The sequence below is a fragment of the Erigeron canadensis genome, chromosome 3, assembly GCF_010389155.1.
Source record: "Erigeron canadensis isolate Cc75 chromosome 3, C_canadensis_v1, whole genome shotgun sequence".
Lineage (NCBI taxonomy): Eukaryota > Viridiplantae > Streptophyta > Magnoliopsida > Asterales > Asteraceae > Erigeron > Erigeron canadensis.
Window position 1 is genome coordinate 31,682,011 of NC_057763.1, and position 18,638 is coordinate 31,700,648.

Below are 18,638 nucleotides of genomic sequence, written 5' to 3' on the forward strand. Positions count from 1 at the left end.
TCCCTACCCACTCTCCGTTGTCGTTCAGTTCCTCTAGTTACTCCTAGTACCTCTTTTGCCGTCTCACTCATACCCTCTGCCAAGAGTGTCCACAACTCGTCAGCTTCCATGTGCGAACCGTCTCTTATCTCCTTTGTGAACCTCGAGCTAGTCGTCGACCTAAACGTCTCTGCTGCTTCACCCCTTAGTTTTTTCCAAAGGATTCTTGGCTTTACAACCTTCTCTGTCTTCGTTGCTCTTCTACTCAGGAGCAAATCTATTACCAACAGTCTATGTTGGGAGTAGCCCGCCTCTCTCGGGAGTACCTTGCAATCATTGCAAGCCCTAAAGTCGCCTCTACGCACCAAGAAGTAGTCGATTTGAGTTTTATTTAGGCCACTCTGAAAGGTAATCAACTGAGAATCCCTCTTTCGGAAAAAAGAGTTCGCAATAACCAGATCGTGCGCAATAGCAAACTCCAAAATCGAGCAACCCTCATCGTTCCTTACTCCAAACCCTAATCCCCCGTGTACACCCGCGTAGCCGTCTGACTCTACTCCTATATGCCCGTTTAAGTCTCCTCCTAACACTAGTCATTGGTCAACAGGGAAACTCCTCACAAGCTCATCCAGTGAGTCCCAAAAATTCTTCTTCTCTCCCGCTCCCTGGCCCGACTCGGGAGCATACGCGCTGATCACGTTTATTGTCTCCTCTTGTATCACCAATCTCACCAACATCAACCTATCCCCGTGTCTTTCCACTTGCACAACGAAGTCTTTAAGTCGTTCAGTCATGATGATCCCTACTCCGTTAATCGACTTAGGCGCTCCAGAGTACCATAGCTTGTATCCGTTCTCTTCTCTACTACTTTTCCCTGTACACCTAGTTTCTTGAAAGCATGCAATGTCTACCTTACATCTAGTCAGGGCATTGCATAGCTCTAAAAACTTTCCCGTAAGGGTGCCTACATTCCAACTCCCAAATCTAAGCCTAGAGGTTCTCTTTCCTCTAGCATTAACCCCCCTATGCTTGGCCGCCCCTAAATCAGAAGGACATGACCTCACATAACTATTTGATAGCGACAGCCTAAACTAAAACTCAACAAATAAATGTAACAAACAAACAAAATAATAAATCAGTAATATATTGCAAATATAGTAAAATTGCCAACAGTAATAATAGGAGCAACAAAATACGATAACTCAAAGGAGATATGGATAGTAGTACTCCAAATTAAAACAAAATTTATATATCACTTTTATATAGCTAATATTAAATCAAGATGATAGTTAATATTAAAAATGATAATAATAAAAATTAAAATAAGTGGTTGCAATATGGCTGTAATTTTAAAAAAATTATGATTAAAATACCAAAGATAAACGCATACAATTATATAACTTAAAAATGTAACAAATATATATTTATATATAAACGATTTAAAAAAAACAACTTATATATAGCAATAATAACAAATTGGCAAGAAGATCCTAAAGAAAAAAAATATATAAGGAAATACCTGAGAAATTGGAGAATCAAAAGAGAAAGGGAATCATAGAGAATGGAAATATAATAGAGAATGGAAATAGTGAGAAAGAGAATAGGTATTTGGAAAGAGAATGGATCCGTTGTTTGGTACCCACAGAGAATGAATATATATAAAAAATAAAATTTTAAATAATAATACATTTATTACATATAACATCTTCAAAAAAGAAATTTTTTTTTCCATTCTCACCCATTCTCTACAATTTGTAGAGAAAAAAGAGAATGAAATTGATTCCCCTTTCTCCTTTCTCATTCTCTTTCTTCGTCGCAAACAAACAAGGGAAGTCTTTCTCATTTCCTTTCTCCCTTTTCCATTCCATCATACCAAACACTAAGTCTCTTGTCAAATATATCTTGATATTTGTTTATCAATATGGATAATAATGTTTTTATAATTAGGGAAAATTTCATATATGTCATTGGTAAGTTATAAAATATCATATTTGTTCAATTAAATTTTGAAATATCATATATGTCATTTCTAATTTATCAATATATCAAATATGCTATTGTTGAGTAACAAAATATCATAAATGTTATTTCCAATTTACTAATTATCAAATGTGCAGTTGTTAAACAAAAAAATTAAATATCCTCAGATAAAATTTTAAATATCATATATTCTATTATTAAATTTGAAAAACACCATATATGTCAATGAAATATATCATATATCCCCCATTAAATTAATTTAGTTAAAATAAAACATAATTTGTTAAAAAATATTATTAATGAAAATTTTGAAATTCACAGTTACACACGTGTTTTCTCTTGTTTTTATAGTTCAATCCATGGTTTTTTTCCGAACCATGTAAATTTAATTCAATGTTACCGACATGATTATATTGATTGATTTTTTTTAAATCCGTTATTCATTTCAATTCATGGTACATAGTAAGTGTTGCGATCATGGTTTGTAAGCGACTCAACCATATGTGATGCTTTTATATTTTTGCTTACTAATTAGTCTCCACGACATTTGATGCAAGAAAACTCATGAATTAAAAGAGAGAAGATAAATTTGAATTTAAAATTTAATGATAAATTTAAAGTATTTGATATATTTCAAAGACATGTTAGCTATATTTCAAAAATACTGATGACATATATAACATTTAATAATAATGTATTTGGGCACATATTTTTTTTTTACTTAACAATGACATATTTGATATTGGGAAAAACAAATATACTGTTAGAAGCATGTATGCTTCAACATTCCCCTCACAATCTTTCCCCCCTGAAAATCACATGTGTAAATACAAAATCATCATCCCTCACAAAATCATGCTAGAAGCATATTTGATATTTAAGTGTATAAGAGTGGCACATATGATATTTCAAAATTAAATTAGGCAAATATGATATTATTTGACTTATCAATGACATATATGAAATTATCCCTTATTATTATTATGGAGTAATATACTACGAGTGTTAACATTTTCCCTATAGTATATATATCCATAAATGCTTACCTATTATTTTGATACTATATCACTAGACTGTTTGAGAGTACGACAACATCATTACTTTTCATTTTAACGAGATATGATATCCGGGCGTTATCCTGGGAGACATTATATTTGTTAATGATTTAATAAAATATATTATTCAAGAGATAATGTGTCATAAACTTTTTGAAGAAAACATATATTATTCAAATTATTAAAAACTGACATTTGTCAGTTAAAAAATGAACTGTAAAAGTTTTGTGTGAAAGTGAAATTCGTTCACGTAAAAGTTTAGTGCTAAAAGTGTAAGAGACTTAAATGTTGTGGTGAAAATAAAAGAAAATCAAAAAGTATAAAATTTAGTGCTAAAAGTATAAGGGGTTAAAATGTTGTGGTGAAAATAAAATTAATAGAAAGTTTATTATTCTTTACAAGTTTTCCCGTATATTTCTTTTTAATATATGTGTTAAAAAGTTTGTTGGTAAGTGTAAGAGGTTAAAATGTTGTAGTTAAAATAAAAGATTATCAAAAAGTAAAAAAATTTAGTGTTAAAAGTTAAGATACTGTGGTAAAAATAAAAAGATTAAAAAGTTTACTAAGAATTATAAAAGTTTTTTTCTAAAAGTGTAAAGAGTGAAACTATTGTGGTGAAAATAAAAAATATACTATTCTATACACGCTTTCCCGTACCTTAAAATAAAAGAAAATTAAAAACTATGAAAGTTTAGTGCTAAAAGTGTAATGAGTTAAAATATTGTGGTGAAAATAAAAAGAATACAAAGTTTACTAAAAAATATTATAGTTTAGTGCTAAAAGTGTAAAGATTGAAAGTTTTGTGTTGAAAATAAGAAGAATAAAAAGTTTACTAAAAAGTATTATAGTTTAGTGCTAAAAGTGTAAAGATTGAAACTTCCGTGGTGAAAGTAAAAAAAGTAAAAAGTATACTATTACTAAAAAAATATTACAGTTTAGTGCTAAAAGTGTAAAGATATGGTGAAAATAAATAAAATAAAAAATTTACTAAAAAGTATTATAGTTTAATGCTAAAAATATAAAGATTAAAACTTATGTGGTGAAAATAATAATAAAAAAATACTATTCTTTACACGTTTTTCGAGACTTTATTTTTAATATATATATTATAATCATAAAATTGTCTCATTTTATGCATTTCTAGCAATGTAGTCATTTATGTTTGCAAGATTTAAAAGAATCTACTTCATTTGTATCTTCACATGATCATCTTGAATTTTTATTCACTTATCTGTATCCTTGTATGTGGCCATCTTTAAATTAATGTAAATTTTAAACATCAGAATCTAGATGATCATTTCTGATGCATTATATGATTTTTAATCCAACCTGTCATGTGGTAACCATAAAACATCATTTCTGATACATTAAAAAAATTGGTAACCATAAAACAGCTTGTTTGAGAGAATATATTGGTACTACAATGTTAAACTTATACATTAATGTGTATATAAATTCTTAAAGGGAAAAACCAATATGCTTCTAGCATTAGGGAAGAAACATGTCCCCTAAAAATAAAAATCACATGTATAAATATAAAATCTTCCCCTCTCACAAAATCATGAAAGTATGATGCTTCTAGCAGCATACTTGTTACCCCATTCTTAAAATACGTTTTTATAGCTTGTTCAAGATCAAGCAACCCTGTCCAGCAGCCACAGTAGCTAACTCAACAATGCCATCAACCATGATTCAAAATAGGGGTGTTCGTGGTCCGGTTTTAACTAAATTTCAAACCAAACCGACATATCCGGTTTCAACATATATAAAACCAAATTAGACCACGTATGTTGTCTAACCGGACCAAACCAAACCATGTAAGCCGGTCCGGTTTGGTCGATTTTACGGTTTCGAATTATTTTTCTTTCTTTTTATCTCTATAATTATATGTATAACTTTTTTTTTATCACATAACTATCATCTTAATACTAATAAAATGTAACACCCCAAATATTTTAAGGTAAAAGAAATTGACCTCTTTTTATAGTTTTGGCATTAAATTAATTTCTTAGTATTTTATTTTTGAATATGGGGTTAATTTAGTTGGAACTTTAGCGGATAGCGGGTATTTTAATACCAAAAAGTCATATGGGGCGTGGCAAGCCAGGAGGGTGCCAACCACCTTTTCCTTTGACTCACACTTCCACTTTGGCTCTCTTTCATTCTACATGCAATCCTCTTTCATTTCTTTTTCAAAATCAAGCTAAATTCCTTCAAGTCAAGAATAAGAACAATCATATTAATCATCACCATCAAGTAATCTTTATTCAAGAATTCAAAGTTAGGGTTTGTGGGTTTAGTGGTGGTGGCCGAAAATTGGGAGAAAAAGGAGGAAGGAATTGTGAATCTAAAACCCCAAGTAATTGTCTTTCTTGTTGAGGTAAGGAAATTCCCCAATTTAGCTTTATCTTTCTTTTGAATTTAGGGTTCATGAAGGAACCAAATTGGGGGTTTTGCTAGAAATTGAATTATGATTAAATTTTCCCAATTCCTTAGTTAACCTAGTTGTCATTGAGTTATATGATATGTTGTTTATGAAAATAATGAGTGCATGTGATAAATTTTAGTTCTTGAGAAAAGATGAGTTTTGACTAGTTATGGATTTATTGATGAAAATGGTAGGTTGAACTACCTAGTGTGTTTGTTAAAGAAAATGAAACTCAATGACAAATGGGTTGGGTTTTGGGTCTAGAAAGGCTAGTGATTGAGTAAGACTTGTTGAGCTAGTCATAGTTGTGAATGTAAGCTTATGCATTTTTACGATATGATCATAGGTTGAAGCTTGCTTGTGCTTGTTCGTTTAGCGTTATTGTCTTTGTTGCGGAGGAGGTGAGTATATTTGCATACCTTTATGTTTATGTTGGGTCAATTGACCACCATATTGAAGTATTTGTCCATGTGTGGATAGACCACCATGTTGAAGTTATTTGTCCATGTGTGGAAAGACCACCATGTTGAAGTTATTTGTCCATGTGTGGAAAGACCACCGTGTTGAAGTTATTTGTCCATGTGTGGAAAGACCACCACGTTGAAGTTATTTGTCCATGTGTGGAAAGACCACCGTGTTGAAGTTATTTGTCCATGTGTGGAAAGACCACCATGTTGAAGTTGTTAGTCCATGTGTGGTAATTGATTGGCTTATATGAATCCATATATGTGTTGTTAGTGTGCAAGATGAACATGTAAATGTGTCATGACGATGCCATAGGTTACATGTAATAGTCCTTGTGCTTGCCCTCCTTCGTAATCGTAAATGTATGCAAGTATATTCACTAAGGCTTTGCTTATATTTTAGTTGTTTACCATTTTTATAGGTAATTCCGGAAGAAGGAACTAGGATTGTTGATTTGAAAGTGTTGATTTAGAGCTTGAAGTAAAGATTTGCAAGATTTGAAGGTATTTAGGTCATTCATGGATGAATGACAAGCTTTTGGGTTTAGAGGCTTAGTTATCCCTTTCCTTTTGGCTCTTGGTACATTTTGGTTGATGGTCATATTTTGTTATATTATGTAAAAGATCAGGTGTAAAGCTTTTTAGAAAAGATGTAAAGTTGCACTTTGGCGAAAATTGCGTCAAAATGGGTAAGATGACCCGTTTACTTGTAGAAACTTGGTTTGCATAAATGGATGGTATGGAGACTTTTGGAAATGTAGTGTTAGTTGATTTATGTCAAAACTAAGTTGCTAATCAGTTTTCGGAAGCTCGGTTTTGAGAAAAAGGGGTCGAAAGTTGTTCAATGTGTCAAAAGTACGAAACCTGAAGAGGATGGCCTTTGTGCAGAGGACGGCTCTTGTGGACGGCCTCTACAGGACACAAAAGTCGTGCTCCTCTGTAATTTTTACACTTTTTTTCCGAGGCTTCGTTTGATCTTTCCGGGACCTAAAACTCATACAATAGACTTATAATAACATTCTAAGAAGGTTCAATTTGTCATTTTTCAAATTTGAGAACTTTGATTTTTGGCGAAAATTGGCCGTATTTTTCTAAGTATAATTTAACTAATTTGGGTTTCTTTTCTTTTATGTTCATACTTTCGGGACTAAATTGAGTCGGGGCGTTTCATAAAACCATTGAAAAAGTTGCAAATAGACTGTGCTTTATACTTACAACATTATTTTGCATCTTTTAATGGAAAAATTATGGAGCAATGAAGATAAAAAAAATAAAACGATATAGTAAAATTAGACTAGGATGAAAGTAAAAATAAGTATACTGTATAATAAATAGATGTTTATTAACATATTTTGTTTATCTTAATATCTAGTAGATATTTCCAAAATATGTGAACAAAAATATCTCATAATCTATTGCACATGTTATTAAAAATGTAAATGTTAAATATCTCCGGTAACTTAGAGATATACGTGAAATCTTATACATATACATACTTTTTGGTCCGGTCCGCTTTTGACGGTTTGTTTTTTTCTCAAACTGTGACCGAACCAAAGATCCCGGTTTTTTATAACTTAAACCGCCGAACCAAATTTTAGCAACTCAATCCGACCAAACCAATCCATGTGCGCCGATTTGGTCTGGTTTTGACGGTTTTACGGTTTGATGAACACCCCTAGTTCAAAATATTACATTCTGCCCACTCTCATTGTTGAAACTTCTTAGCAAAGGAAGCTACATAACAAATTTAATCGTTATTTTTTCATGTTTGCCTACGTTATATTAAGACCGAACAAGACAATGAAGCTTTCCAACCAACACAAATAGAAGACGCAAATAAACTATATATAATTCCAATCAAACCTGTTATTTGGTAACCATAAAACAGCTTCTTAGACATAGCTCTGTTAAAACACCAAAATCTAGAGCCATAACGCTATATAAACTTATACACGGCATTGTGAAAGTCGATAATTAAGTAGACGTTCTAACAAAAATGGATTTGATAACTTGCACTGCACCCCTTTCATAAAAATCTTTGCTTGTTCCATTAAACTGCTATGTCAGTGTTAACTACACAAAACTACAACACATTTCTTGCACCTTTAGTCCTTTACAACACACACCTGCAACAGATATGGTCTTCATTAAATGTCAATTTTTTTTGTATACAAGGAACAAGTAACAAGGTGCATGATTACTTGAATTTATTATTGTTTACCTGCATAATTATTTAACTGCGTATTTACTAGTTACTGCAACTAATTTGTGATGGATGGTTGCCGCTTCTTCTCCTCCATGTCTAACCTCTGAGCAAGTCCATTTAGATGATTGCAAAATTCCATATATAGATCTTTTAGTGCTTTAGCTCTCATGTATTCTTCTGTCCCTAATCGAACAACCTTTAACTCGCTCCTTGTATATATGTTCTGCGATTGGGAGTAAAAGAGGGTCAATGAATAATGATCAATGAAGTATGATCAGAAAAGAGAACATAATATTTTGTAATTGGCATATATCTTAGATAAAGGAATCCAAATATTGATAGGGTTTTAATAACAACAGAGCAGTAAGGGCTTTGTTAAGAGCCAAGGACATGCATAACATTGCGCTTCAAACATATCCATCTCAAGGTAGCTAATGGTAAGTGCATAAAGTACAATAACTTATGCATGTCCTTAGCTCTAATCGACAGCCCCTATAGCTATGGTGTCATTATGAAAATAATAGATGATCGAATTCAGATATAGATGTTAATGACATACTGTTACCACATACATTCTCATCCAAAAAACAAGCAGATGCAGAATGAACCTTGACCAAATCTAACCTTAACCTTCTATACTGGTCAAATTATAACATAGCTCTAACAGGTCCTTCAATATTAAAAATGACCAAGGATCACCAGGCTCAACCTATAACCATAACCGGGACTTCCAAGAATGGAAACTTTGGGACTGGATATGTAAAGTCTCCATAGATGAAAAGGCATGAAAATTTTTCAGGAATATGAGACAGATCCATCACGAAAGTACAACCTCTCTTTATATCTCTCTGGTAGGTAATGAAAATGTAAGGATGTTAACTCTCGAGAAAATGTATACTTGTAATTATGTAACAGACATGTAAACTTTACCTCAAACCTTGGCTGCAAGCTCCATGAGTTTAAGTTGAAACTTCTTGTCCTGAGCATGTCTTCAGCTATTACCCACGGCCTGCAGAAAGAGTATAAATGACTGCCATCAACTGCTAATATATAAACCTAAAGAACCATAATATTTCTGTGTTTAATGTAAATACCGAAAAAATAAATGGTAAAATTCCTACCAAAGGTTGTGGTTCAAGTCCCTAAGGTCATGAGGGACTAATGCGGATATATAGGTGTGTGTAAGTTAGTGTTTGCCTTTCAAGAAAACTAAAACTCCCAAGTCTAATGAAAACAAATATGTTCATTGGGAAGATAACAATTTCAAGTTACAGAGATTAACTCATAAGTTATCTATAGTAAATAAAAAAAAAACATTTGCAAAACGATATACTATCATATAGTAATACTTTATGCTTACCTTCCAGATAAAGATACGATAAGATGATTTGGGTTGCTTATGAAATCACAAATCCTTTTAAGGTTAGATATGTTATCGGCTACGATTGCTCCTCTTGCATATGTTTCCATTGTCAAGCTTGGGAAAACGTATGCCTGTCCTGTTAATGAAGTCTGCTCGCGTATGAAATGCACCATTAAGGTGGGGCATAGATCTTTCTCCAAATTCTCTAATATTATGTAATTATGAAAGCTACTTCCCTTGACACCTCCCATATCGTTGTCATGATCACTAAACTGGGGGCAGAACCTTTTCCTCCCTATCCGTTAGAAACAACTCAAGATAAGTGATAATATCATAGTCATTATTAGTTAATAAACAGAGGCTGCAGAACGTCGTTTTAACCTTCAAAATATCCAGCATGAGAACTGGGCCCCGCATTAGTGAAATCCTACAAAACAAAGAAACCAACAATACATTAATAACAAGAATTACAAACGAAGGAAACACAAGACAAATCTGTTTTTTCTGAAAACCTTGCCTGTGACATATTAAAAGTTCCACTTGAACTTGATTTTTTGGAAAAAGATGAACTCTTGGGGATCAGACTAAACTGAGAAGAGGCCCCTCTTAGTTTATCCTTGACAAGTTTTATAAATTCGGCCACTGTGGGATCAACAGCATAGGTCATAATTATGTAAATATCTTCAAGTTTAGTTGCGGATATATTGTTCTCTCCCGGACCATGCTGCCAGACCAGCAAATAATTGCATACACATTTCTCATGTGTATGTTCTTTGTAATATACCTATCCAGTAGAGGACAGAAAATTATGTACAACAGTACAAGAGTGGAAGTATAAGTGCTTTCCTAGATAACATAATTCTATATACTGTAATTGGTTTGAAATAAAGAGTTTAACTAAAATTTCACTTATCACATGATTCTGCAAATGAACTATGCAAACAACACGTTTCATTTGTCCTATTTCATGCATAATATGGCATATAGTGATTAAATGTACATTCATATTCTGCCACACTATACTCGAAGATAAACTTAGTAACTTACCATCATTAATTGGAAAAATATGATCCGGTCCCAAGCCGTAAATAGTCTTATAATCATCCCCATTATATGAGAAATGGATAGAGGGAAGTGAGGCTAGTATTGTCGTTGGTTTGGACCGTTTGGTGCAACAAATGAAATATACTGTTTTATCTCTAACGAGCTGAGTAATATTAGACCTAGCTCATCTGAAAGGATTCCCTTGACCCTGGAAGCCTTTTTGGCAAAAACCATTGTCCTCCCCATAAGGTGTATAGCTGACAACTTCCCCTGTCCAATGGGCCACGCCAGAGGCACGGCTTGACCCAAGACCTCCTTATTCCTAAAAGTCCCACCGGTGGACCCATGTATTTGGCGGGTGTGGGTACCACATGAGCTAGCTCAATTGGTCATCCTAAGACTAATGGGAGCAAGGCTTTCCAAGGAAGCCCCTCATAGGGGCATCTCTTGACAAGTGGCAATCCACTTATCAAGGGGCTTCCTCCCATTTTCTCTTGGAGCAAGGCTTCTCAAAGGAGCCCTTTTTATGTGTATATATATATGAAATGAAGGGGTTAAAGTGAAAAAAAAAACATTAAAAAATCTTTGTTTCTGGCCGTTTTGATGTGGGGCTCATTTGACAACGGATATTTTGGAGTATTGAATTGAGCGTCTCAAATGTCATGCCCCTAGGTTTTTTTTGTCCAATAGCGCCCTTTGGGCCAATGTACATAGCTTCCTTGGGCTTTCCATGGCGTCTTGTAGCAAAAAGTTGGAAAAGTAGCGTTGTCTAACGCCTTGTACCGTTTAGTCTAAAGTATTGAGATCCAATTTAATTTTATAAAGTACTCTGTTTTTTTTTTTTTCAATTGCCTTACCAAAAAAAAAAAAAAATTCTTTTTATCCAGATATACACACTAGAGTATTCATTTCTAACTAATCCAGGTAGGTGTGGAATTTACCAAGGGTCTTACAACAACACATGATCATCAGTTTACAAGTCATAAGACGTCAGTTATATATATCATATATCAAACAATATATTACATTGTTATTGTACACACAAGACAATCACGCTTCATTTGGTTGTAAAAAATGTTTTATGGTTTTCCATTTTTAATTTTCTAGAAAATGTGAAGGGTTTTTATTTTCCAAAAAACAAATAAAAAATTTGAAAACGCATTCTAATTAAAAAACAAGAAAATATGTTAGTGATGTGAGAAAAGGAAGGGGGAAATGGAGAATGAAAATGGAAAACAGAAAAGAAGGAAAAGATATTTTCAAGTTTTCTATTAAAAAGTGGAAAACATTATTTTCTATAAGAAGGGTTATTTTCCACGACCAAACGCACCATCAGCCTTTTTAAATTCTTAAAATTTGATACAGTGTACATTTTTTGAAAACCCTTTAACCCTAGGAACGTAAAATAACCTTACAAATCTATATAGCAAAAAAAAAAAAAAACACACTAATGCTATCATTATCGATATATCGTTATATATACATATACATATATATATACATACAGCGTCAACAATGGCGTCAAAGTAGCGACAAATTCCATCCTCTGTATATGCAGCACAAACCGTCATGCCTTCGATCACTTTAGTACACTCATTATCCTCCACCGGCACCGTCTCCGCACGGAATCTCCGTCGAAACTCGTCTACATCATCGGAACTCGAAAAATCGGAGACGGAAAAAACCTCGTCGTGTTGGATTTCGGGGAATTCTTTGAACTTAACACGAAGCAGCTGGTTATGGTGATCCAGAATGACGCCGGAAGTGTACCAGGCGTCATCTTGAGTTGATCGGTATTCTAGATTGAACGATATTTTGGGTATATCCGACATTAATATGTGGATGTGGGTTGTGTGCTTAATTCTATTTTTGAGTGTGTGTTGCAAGACAGAGAATAAGATCATGCACAGTTGTATTTTCACTGCTTAATTTGTAGTAGTATCGGAGACTTTTGTTTTGGGTTTTGGCAACCCTTTAGAGTTTGACTAGTCAACTCATCAAATACGTATTCATGTCTAAAATTGTTTTCTAACACTAGAAATTTAGACAGGGGAAGGAAATTAAATAAAAGGGGATTCCCTCAAGTTTAGGTAAGAGACTTATTGAAATCCACATGTCAAAATCTTAATATTTTAAGTTATTTTTTAGGTATGTGAGTTAGGTTGATTAGTCATTTTTTTCATTTTTATTTTACCTATTAAGTTGCTTCAACTAGAGACGATTTTAATCCTTTAAATTTTTAACTACTAATACATCATATCTATGCTTAATTATAAAACAAACTAATCTCCTTACTTTTCAACTTTCTATTTTTAAAATACCTAAAATATCCTTAATTTTTAACATATTCTCAACTCACACACTAAAATCAATCCAAAATATCCCTAAAATATTTTTTCAAACTATCTATCTCCTTTATTCATTAATTTAAATATTTCTACTTAATATCACTATAATATATAATTAATAAAATTATTTATAAAAGATGCATCTCTTAACCATAAAATAACCATACTACAATTTACATCAACTACTTTTAGATTAATATCCACATCGTTATCACCGCTGTCGCCACCACCTATTGCCGTTACCACCACCGTATTACGCGGGTACCCATCTCATATAGAGTAAACGAAAGTGGGTAGATAAAATATTCTTAACTACATACTAGTTCGTTTTCATATGAAAATTTATTTTTATTTTTAGTTGTGAATAATTATTTAGTGACAAATCTAAAATGGTTAGTTGAATTGTAATATTGGACGGAAAGAGTAATTAAGAAGCAATGATAAATTCTTTTACCACTATTTTGAATTTCTTTTAAAGGAAAATCATCATCTACATGACTACATTGTGGTGACTATATCAATAATGTATATGTAAATTTACGTGTATATATTCTTTTTATATCTTAAAACATATAGATTTAAATCACTCATGCTATACGTTTTTCCATATATAATTGTTTATCATAAAGTAACAAAAAAAAAAAAAAAAAGAACAGCAAAATCTATGAGTTCAGGACTTCAGGTCTGAAAACAGAATCAAAGCATTGTAAAGTGCTGCTTTATATCACTTGAAAAAAGGTACTATATTACATGGTTCTTTTATGACCCGATAAGCCCAGGAAACAAGATAGTTGTCAGTCGAACATCCAAAAGAAGCTTACATCAAAAACACATAATAAAACACCCATTTCCACAGATTGAACGTCTTACAACACTAAGGCAACAACATGCCAATAACCAAAAACGTCAATAAACAGACATCTCTGCAAAAGCAGAAGTTGGCCATATGAAACCAAGCATAATTCCCAGGTCAAGGTACCCCCATGGACAGAAGCATCACTGATTATGACCACTGACCCATACCTACTTGTGAACTATTGGGATGAGGCAGATTGATGATCAAAAAAGTGAGTAACCTGCAGCGGATGCTCCACTCAGCCTTGGTGGTTGTCAAAACCAGGCTAAAACTTGAGTTGGTTTAGTTCGGTCCCTTAGTACCCTAGTTGCACGCAGTTTAAGTTTCGTTGTTTTAGAACCAAAACTAACCAACACTCGCACTATAATGAGTTTGAGCAGCAGTACAAATAAAATTTGAGTCTAGTTGTTTTGTATAACATTTGTTGATCTAAAGTTGTTGAATCTAGTTTCAACAAAGTACCTAAGCTGATATATCTTTTCCAAAAAGTTCACTAATTCCTTTTCTCGGATCTTTCTGCTTCACAATCGACTCACCGACCAATATCTGCATAGTAAATGCAACAAACGATGTTTGATAAGAAAAAATATACAGATCTATTATCTACTCAGATTTCCGTTCAACATGAACATAATCTTTTCTACTCAGATAAATGGCACTAAAATTAGGTCAAGAGCCATTTACCGCTTTCACACCAGCTTCCTGTACATATGTAATGTCAGTAGGAGTAAACAGCCCGGACTCCCCGACCACCTGACAAAATAAAACATGAAACAATAAATCAAAAACCATTCAAGCAGAAAACAATCCATATTCTCAATGTGATTTCTGTATTCCACTTACTATTATGTCTTTCTGTCGAATCTTCTCTCCACGCTCACCTTCAAGCAACTTCTTTGTGTTACTAATATCGACTTCAAATGTTGCTGCATGTATGGTAAGAAATTGTTCATATATAATGTCATAATGGTATGATGCAATCAGAAAATTACAGTAACAAATGCTAAAATTGAACCAGTAAGAGATGATGAAAAATATACCAAGGTTACGATTGTTGATGCCAATAAGTTCAATTCCATCAATTCCTAGCATGCGATCCATTTCATTCTCATCATGGACCTACAACAAAAACAGAGATCCCCAAGTTTAAAGGTAATGGCCAAAAAGGTTACTATACATATATAATTAATAAATAGTTATCCAAATCATCAGCCTTTAATAAAAATTAAACTTTTCTACTAAATACAATACAAAAACTCAAACTAAACATTTAAGATGACTAGGAAGCAGGAAGTCATTAATAAATGTTAAAAGAAAGAAGCAACCCCCAAAAATAAAAAGTCAAGGGAACATGAAATGAAAATCTATTAAAGTCAAGTCTTCAAAAGTCAAGTCTTCAAAAGTCAAGTCTTCAATAAATAAAAAGTCAAGTCTTCAAAAGTACAATACAAAAACTCAAACTAAACGGTTGATAAACAAAAGTCAAGTCTTCAATAAATAAAAAGACAAGGGAACATGAAATGAAAATCTATTAAAGAGGTAGAAGAGCACTATAAACATTCATTCAACTTTATGTGTTAAAGACTGAAGGTTTAAAGAGGGTTGAACAGTCGGATCGTTGTGTCATTGTTTTTAAACAGAAAATCTTAAATTTCTGTTCTTGGAGTCGGCCCAAATCTATTTTCTTACCAGGCTAAGAATGTTGACTGCTCCATTATTATTATTGAAAAAAGAAACTTGAAACACAGTATAACCAAACATCACAAAGATTTGACATCAGAATTTCTTACAGTCTTACTCAGATCCAATGTTCTAAAATATCCGATGACCCGGAGAGTTGATGGCTTGAAAAGTCAGGATAAGCAACGGACTCATGGCCTCAAAAAAGAAAGATACATAATTTACAATAATAAAGAGAAAATAAATAAGTATATATTCCCTAACTAAGATACAAAGGTTGGAGGTCAAGAAGGGTTTGAGCAATGAATTAAGCAGGTTTTTTGTTGAAACAAGCTATTTATTCGTACAGGTAGAATCGGCTAGGCTGATATAACTGATCAAAAAATTCTTTGGTGCCCATTAGTTTATGATACTTAATGTGATAATTGCAATTACAAAAAAATATATATATTATTAGAACAATAATCTAAATCCATAAAACAAAGCAATATACAAGGTTGTATGCATTAAAAATAGACTTTTCCTTAGCTAAAAAATTTTATTTGACTCATCTGTAATAAAACACAACCCAAATGCACCCATTGATAAGTATAACGAAGTGTTAAAGTTGCCATCTATGAGGATCACTTGTACACTTGACGAATATACAGATTGGGAAATTTACACAAATAACCACGATATTTCAAATTAAACATAAGCATACTTCACATATGAAACACAAAAAGTCATAACTTTTTTTAATGATTCACAGAAGTTAAAGTGTTCAAATAAAGACCAATATAATGAGTTTTCTTTTAATGATTATATCTTTTAAGTCAAGGAAATTCACATTGACTGACTGTATTCAGTTGAACCCTCAAATCTTGATTTAAATGGGTAATACATACTGGGTCCTTAGACCCAAACCAGATCTTTTACAGGGCAGAGGGTCAGGTCAAATGACTCAACCAGCCAAAGTCAGGTATAAACATTGCACAGATTCTCAAAGCCATAAACGCTCAAAACATATACTATAACTATTTACACTAGTCACCTAAGCTTCAACAGTCCAACCTACCTCAACGAGGGCCGTCAGTCCAATCAATTTACATATCTTAAGCATATATCTGATGTCAAGATCTGGTAAAACAGCTGCAATTAACAGAACAGCATCAGCACCCTTTGTTCGCGCATAATACAACTGCCATGCATCCACAATGAACTCTTTGCACAAAAGAGGGCACTGCATTTAAAATTAACAGTCAAAACCTGCGGATATTTAATATTTGCACGAAAAGGGCAAGAGTAACTATACCTTGACTCCTGCACTCCTTATAGCCTCTAGATTCTCAAAGCTTCCCTTTAGTAATGAACAAAGAACATATCATAAACATAAAAAAACTAGGGATCAAATCAAGCACAATATGATCAATATCTACCTGAAAATATTTTGAATCGGTCAAAACACTTAGGCATGCTGCTCCACCTTTCTCATAAGCTTTTGCTATCTCAACCTGACGTTTGAACAATCTTGAATAATTAATTGAAGAGAATACTCAAATAGTGTAAAGGAAACTGTCAACAGACCAGAGCTTAACAACTATGGGTTTATTAAAGACAGGACGAAAATCTTCCCACAAAACTTACAGGATGAAAATCTTCCCTTAGAACACCTCTACTTGGTGAAGCCTTTTTCACTTCAGCAATTAAACCAGGCAAACCCGTTCGTAAATACGACCCCTTAAGAGCTCCTACAAAATCTCTGGAAGAAGGTGCATTGTCGAGAGCCTTCTTTAGCAAACATAGTGGATATTTCTCTTTCATCTACAAAGAACAGTCATTATTTTTCAAACACATTTCAAAACTTCATTCATAATTACATTCCCTACAAATCATAACAATGAAAGACAGACCTGCGTAACCTCTACATCCTTGTTCCATACAATTTCCTCTAAGATATTCCTAGGAGTATTCCCTTCATTCTGCAACCGAAACTCAAACGGTCCAACATAATGCAAAGGAGGTCCTGTTGGCGGTCGCCTTCTAATCCGAATCCCTTGTGTTGCAGCTAATTCATCCTTTAGAACCCCTATTTCCCAATCTTTACTTTTGAGTTCTTCAATTACTGAATCACTGGATGCAGTAGCAACTAAAGGCCCATCCTTTGTCCCATACTACAAAAATAACCAAAAATATATAAGCCTAGATTACCAGCTCAAATGTATATTAAATATCAATTAATCTATTTTTATCTTCTTCTTCTTCTTTTCTTTTTTTCTGAAAAAGGGGCATATGAATTAAAAAAACTGCATTTATTTTGAGAAAATCAATAAAACCCAAAATCCCAGATAGAGAAAAAAATAAAACCCAGAAACAACATTTGTTATTCTCCCCTAAAAATACTTTCTTTACACATAATCTTGGTTTTTTCCCCTAAAAATATGATTTAATAAAGATACAAGCTTTAAAAAGAACAACAGAAAAAAGGTTACAACCCAATATCACAGATTGAAAAAGAGACAACCCTGAAAAATCTTGATTTAATAAATTTATATACAACAAAAATGTAAAGTGATTACATTTTAATAGATGGTTAAAAGTGACAGAAATCACCTGCTGAGCTCTAATACAAGGAAGACAGGTTCTGTGACTGTCCATTTGAACTGATGCAAGCTTGAAAGATTTGAATCTAGATGAACCACCAGCAGCAGGGTTTATTGAGCCACTCTGAACCTTAAATGTCACATAGTTTAACCCCTCCATTTTGTGACTATTATTATTTTTGCAGGTCAAGCGGTAGCTAGAAACTGTGTATGTCACAGATGGAAATTTGCTAGAATGGTCTCCCTACCATAAACCAAAAAGAAACAGAACTGAATTAAATTACTTACTACATAAAGTATTGTTTTTTTTTACAGTCAAATATCATATACTTTAATATTTTTGACTAGAAACACATGTTACATGGGGATGCCAAATTCGTTACAACCGGGGATTTTTAACGTGTACAGGTTTAAAAATTATAATTTTACCATAAAATTTAACTGTGAGTTTTTACATGAAAAATAAGGTTTTATGCAAAGCTATGACGGTAATTTAAAGACACTTTAAAATAGAATTTATAAACTCGTCTAAAAGTGAGGGATGTTGGAAGAAATCCGCCGATCAGTTTTAGGTTTTCCAACAACGCAGATATATTAGAGTATTGTTTATCACGTGTAGCGATAATTTATAAACGAAAATATAAAAAGATAAT

The 18,638-nt window shown here is 32.9% G+C and overlaps 4 protein-coding genes across 4 annotated transcripts; all 4 read right to left on the reverse strand.

Annotated features, from left to right (window-relative positions):
- Positions 1–572: 572 nt before the first annotated feature.
- Positions 573–2,365, reverse strand: LOC122591921 (craniofacial development protein 2-like). Its single transcript, XM_043764144.1, has 2 exons — positions 2,360–2,365; positions 573–1,070 (listed from the first exon to the last, which is right to left on the reverse strand). The coding sequence occupies exons 1-2, from the start codon at positions 2,363–2,365 to the stop codon at positions 573–575; spliced, it is 504 nt and encodes a 167-aa protein (XP_043620079.1).
- A 5,409-nt stretch (positions 2,366–7,774) lies between these two features.
- LOC122590609 lies at positions 7,775–9,765 on the reverse strand. The gene is made up of 4 exons (XM_043762797.1): positions 9,473–9,765; positions 9,043–9,121; positions 8,128–8,335; positions 7,775–8,032 (listed from the first exon to the last, which is right to left on the reverse strand). Exons 1-3 carry the CDS (start codon positions 9,724–9,726, stop codon positions 8,168–8,170), a joined length of 501 nt encoding a protein of 166 aa, XP_043618732.1. The 5' UTR covers positions 9,727–9,765; the 3' UTR covers positions 7,775–8,032; positions 8,128–8,167.
- LOC122591922 lies at positions 9,743–12,351 on the reverse strand. Its single transcript, XM_043764145.1, has 3 exons — positions 12,025–12,351; positions 9,988–10,259; positions 9,743–9,902 (listed from the first exon to the last, which is right to left on the reverse strand). Exons 1-3 carry the CDS (start codon positions 12,349–12,351, stop codon positions 9,743–9,745), a joined length of 759 nt encoding a protein of 252 aa, XP_043620080.1.
- A 1,338-nt stretch (positions 12,352–13,689) lies between these two features.
- LOC122592483 (indole-3-glycerol phosphate synthase, chloroplastic-like) lies at positions 13,690–18,270 on the reverse strand. The gene is made up of 10 exons (XM_043764721.1): positions 17,996–18,270; positions 17,296–17,556; positions 17,030–17,206; positions 16,822–16,896; positions 16,698–16,742; positions 16,461–16,625; positions 14,764–14,842; positions 14,567–14,649; positions 14,408–14,476; positions 13,690–14,269 (listed from the first exon to the last, which is right to left on the reverse strand). Exons 1-10 carry the CDS (start codon positions 18,143–18,145, stop codon positions 14,186–14,188), a joined length of 1,188 nt encoding a protein of 395 aa, XP_043620656.1. The 5' UTR covers positions 18,146–18,270; the 3' UTR covers positions 13,690–14,185.
- Between the last annotated feature and the right edge of the window lie 368 nt (positions 18,271–18,638).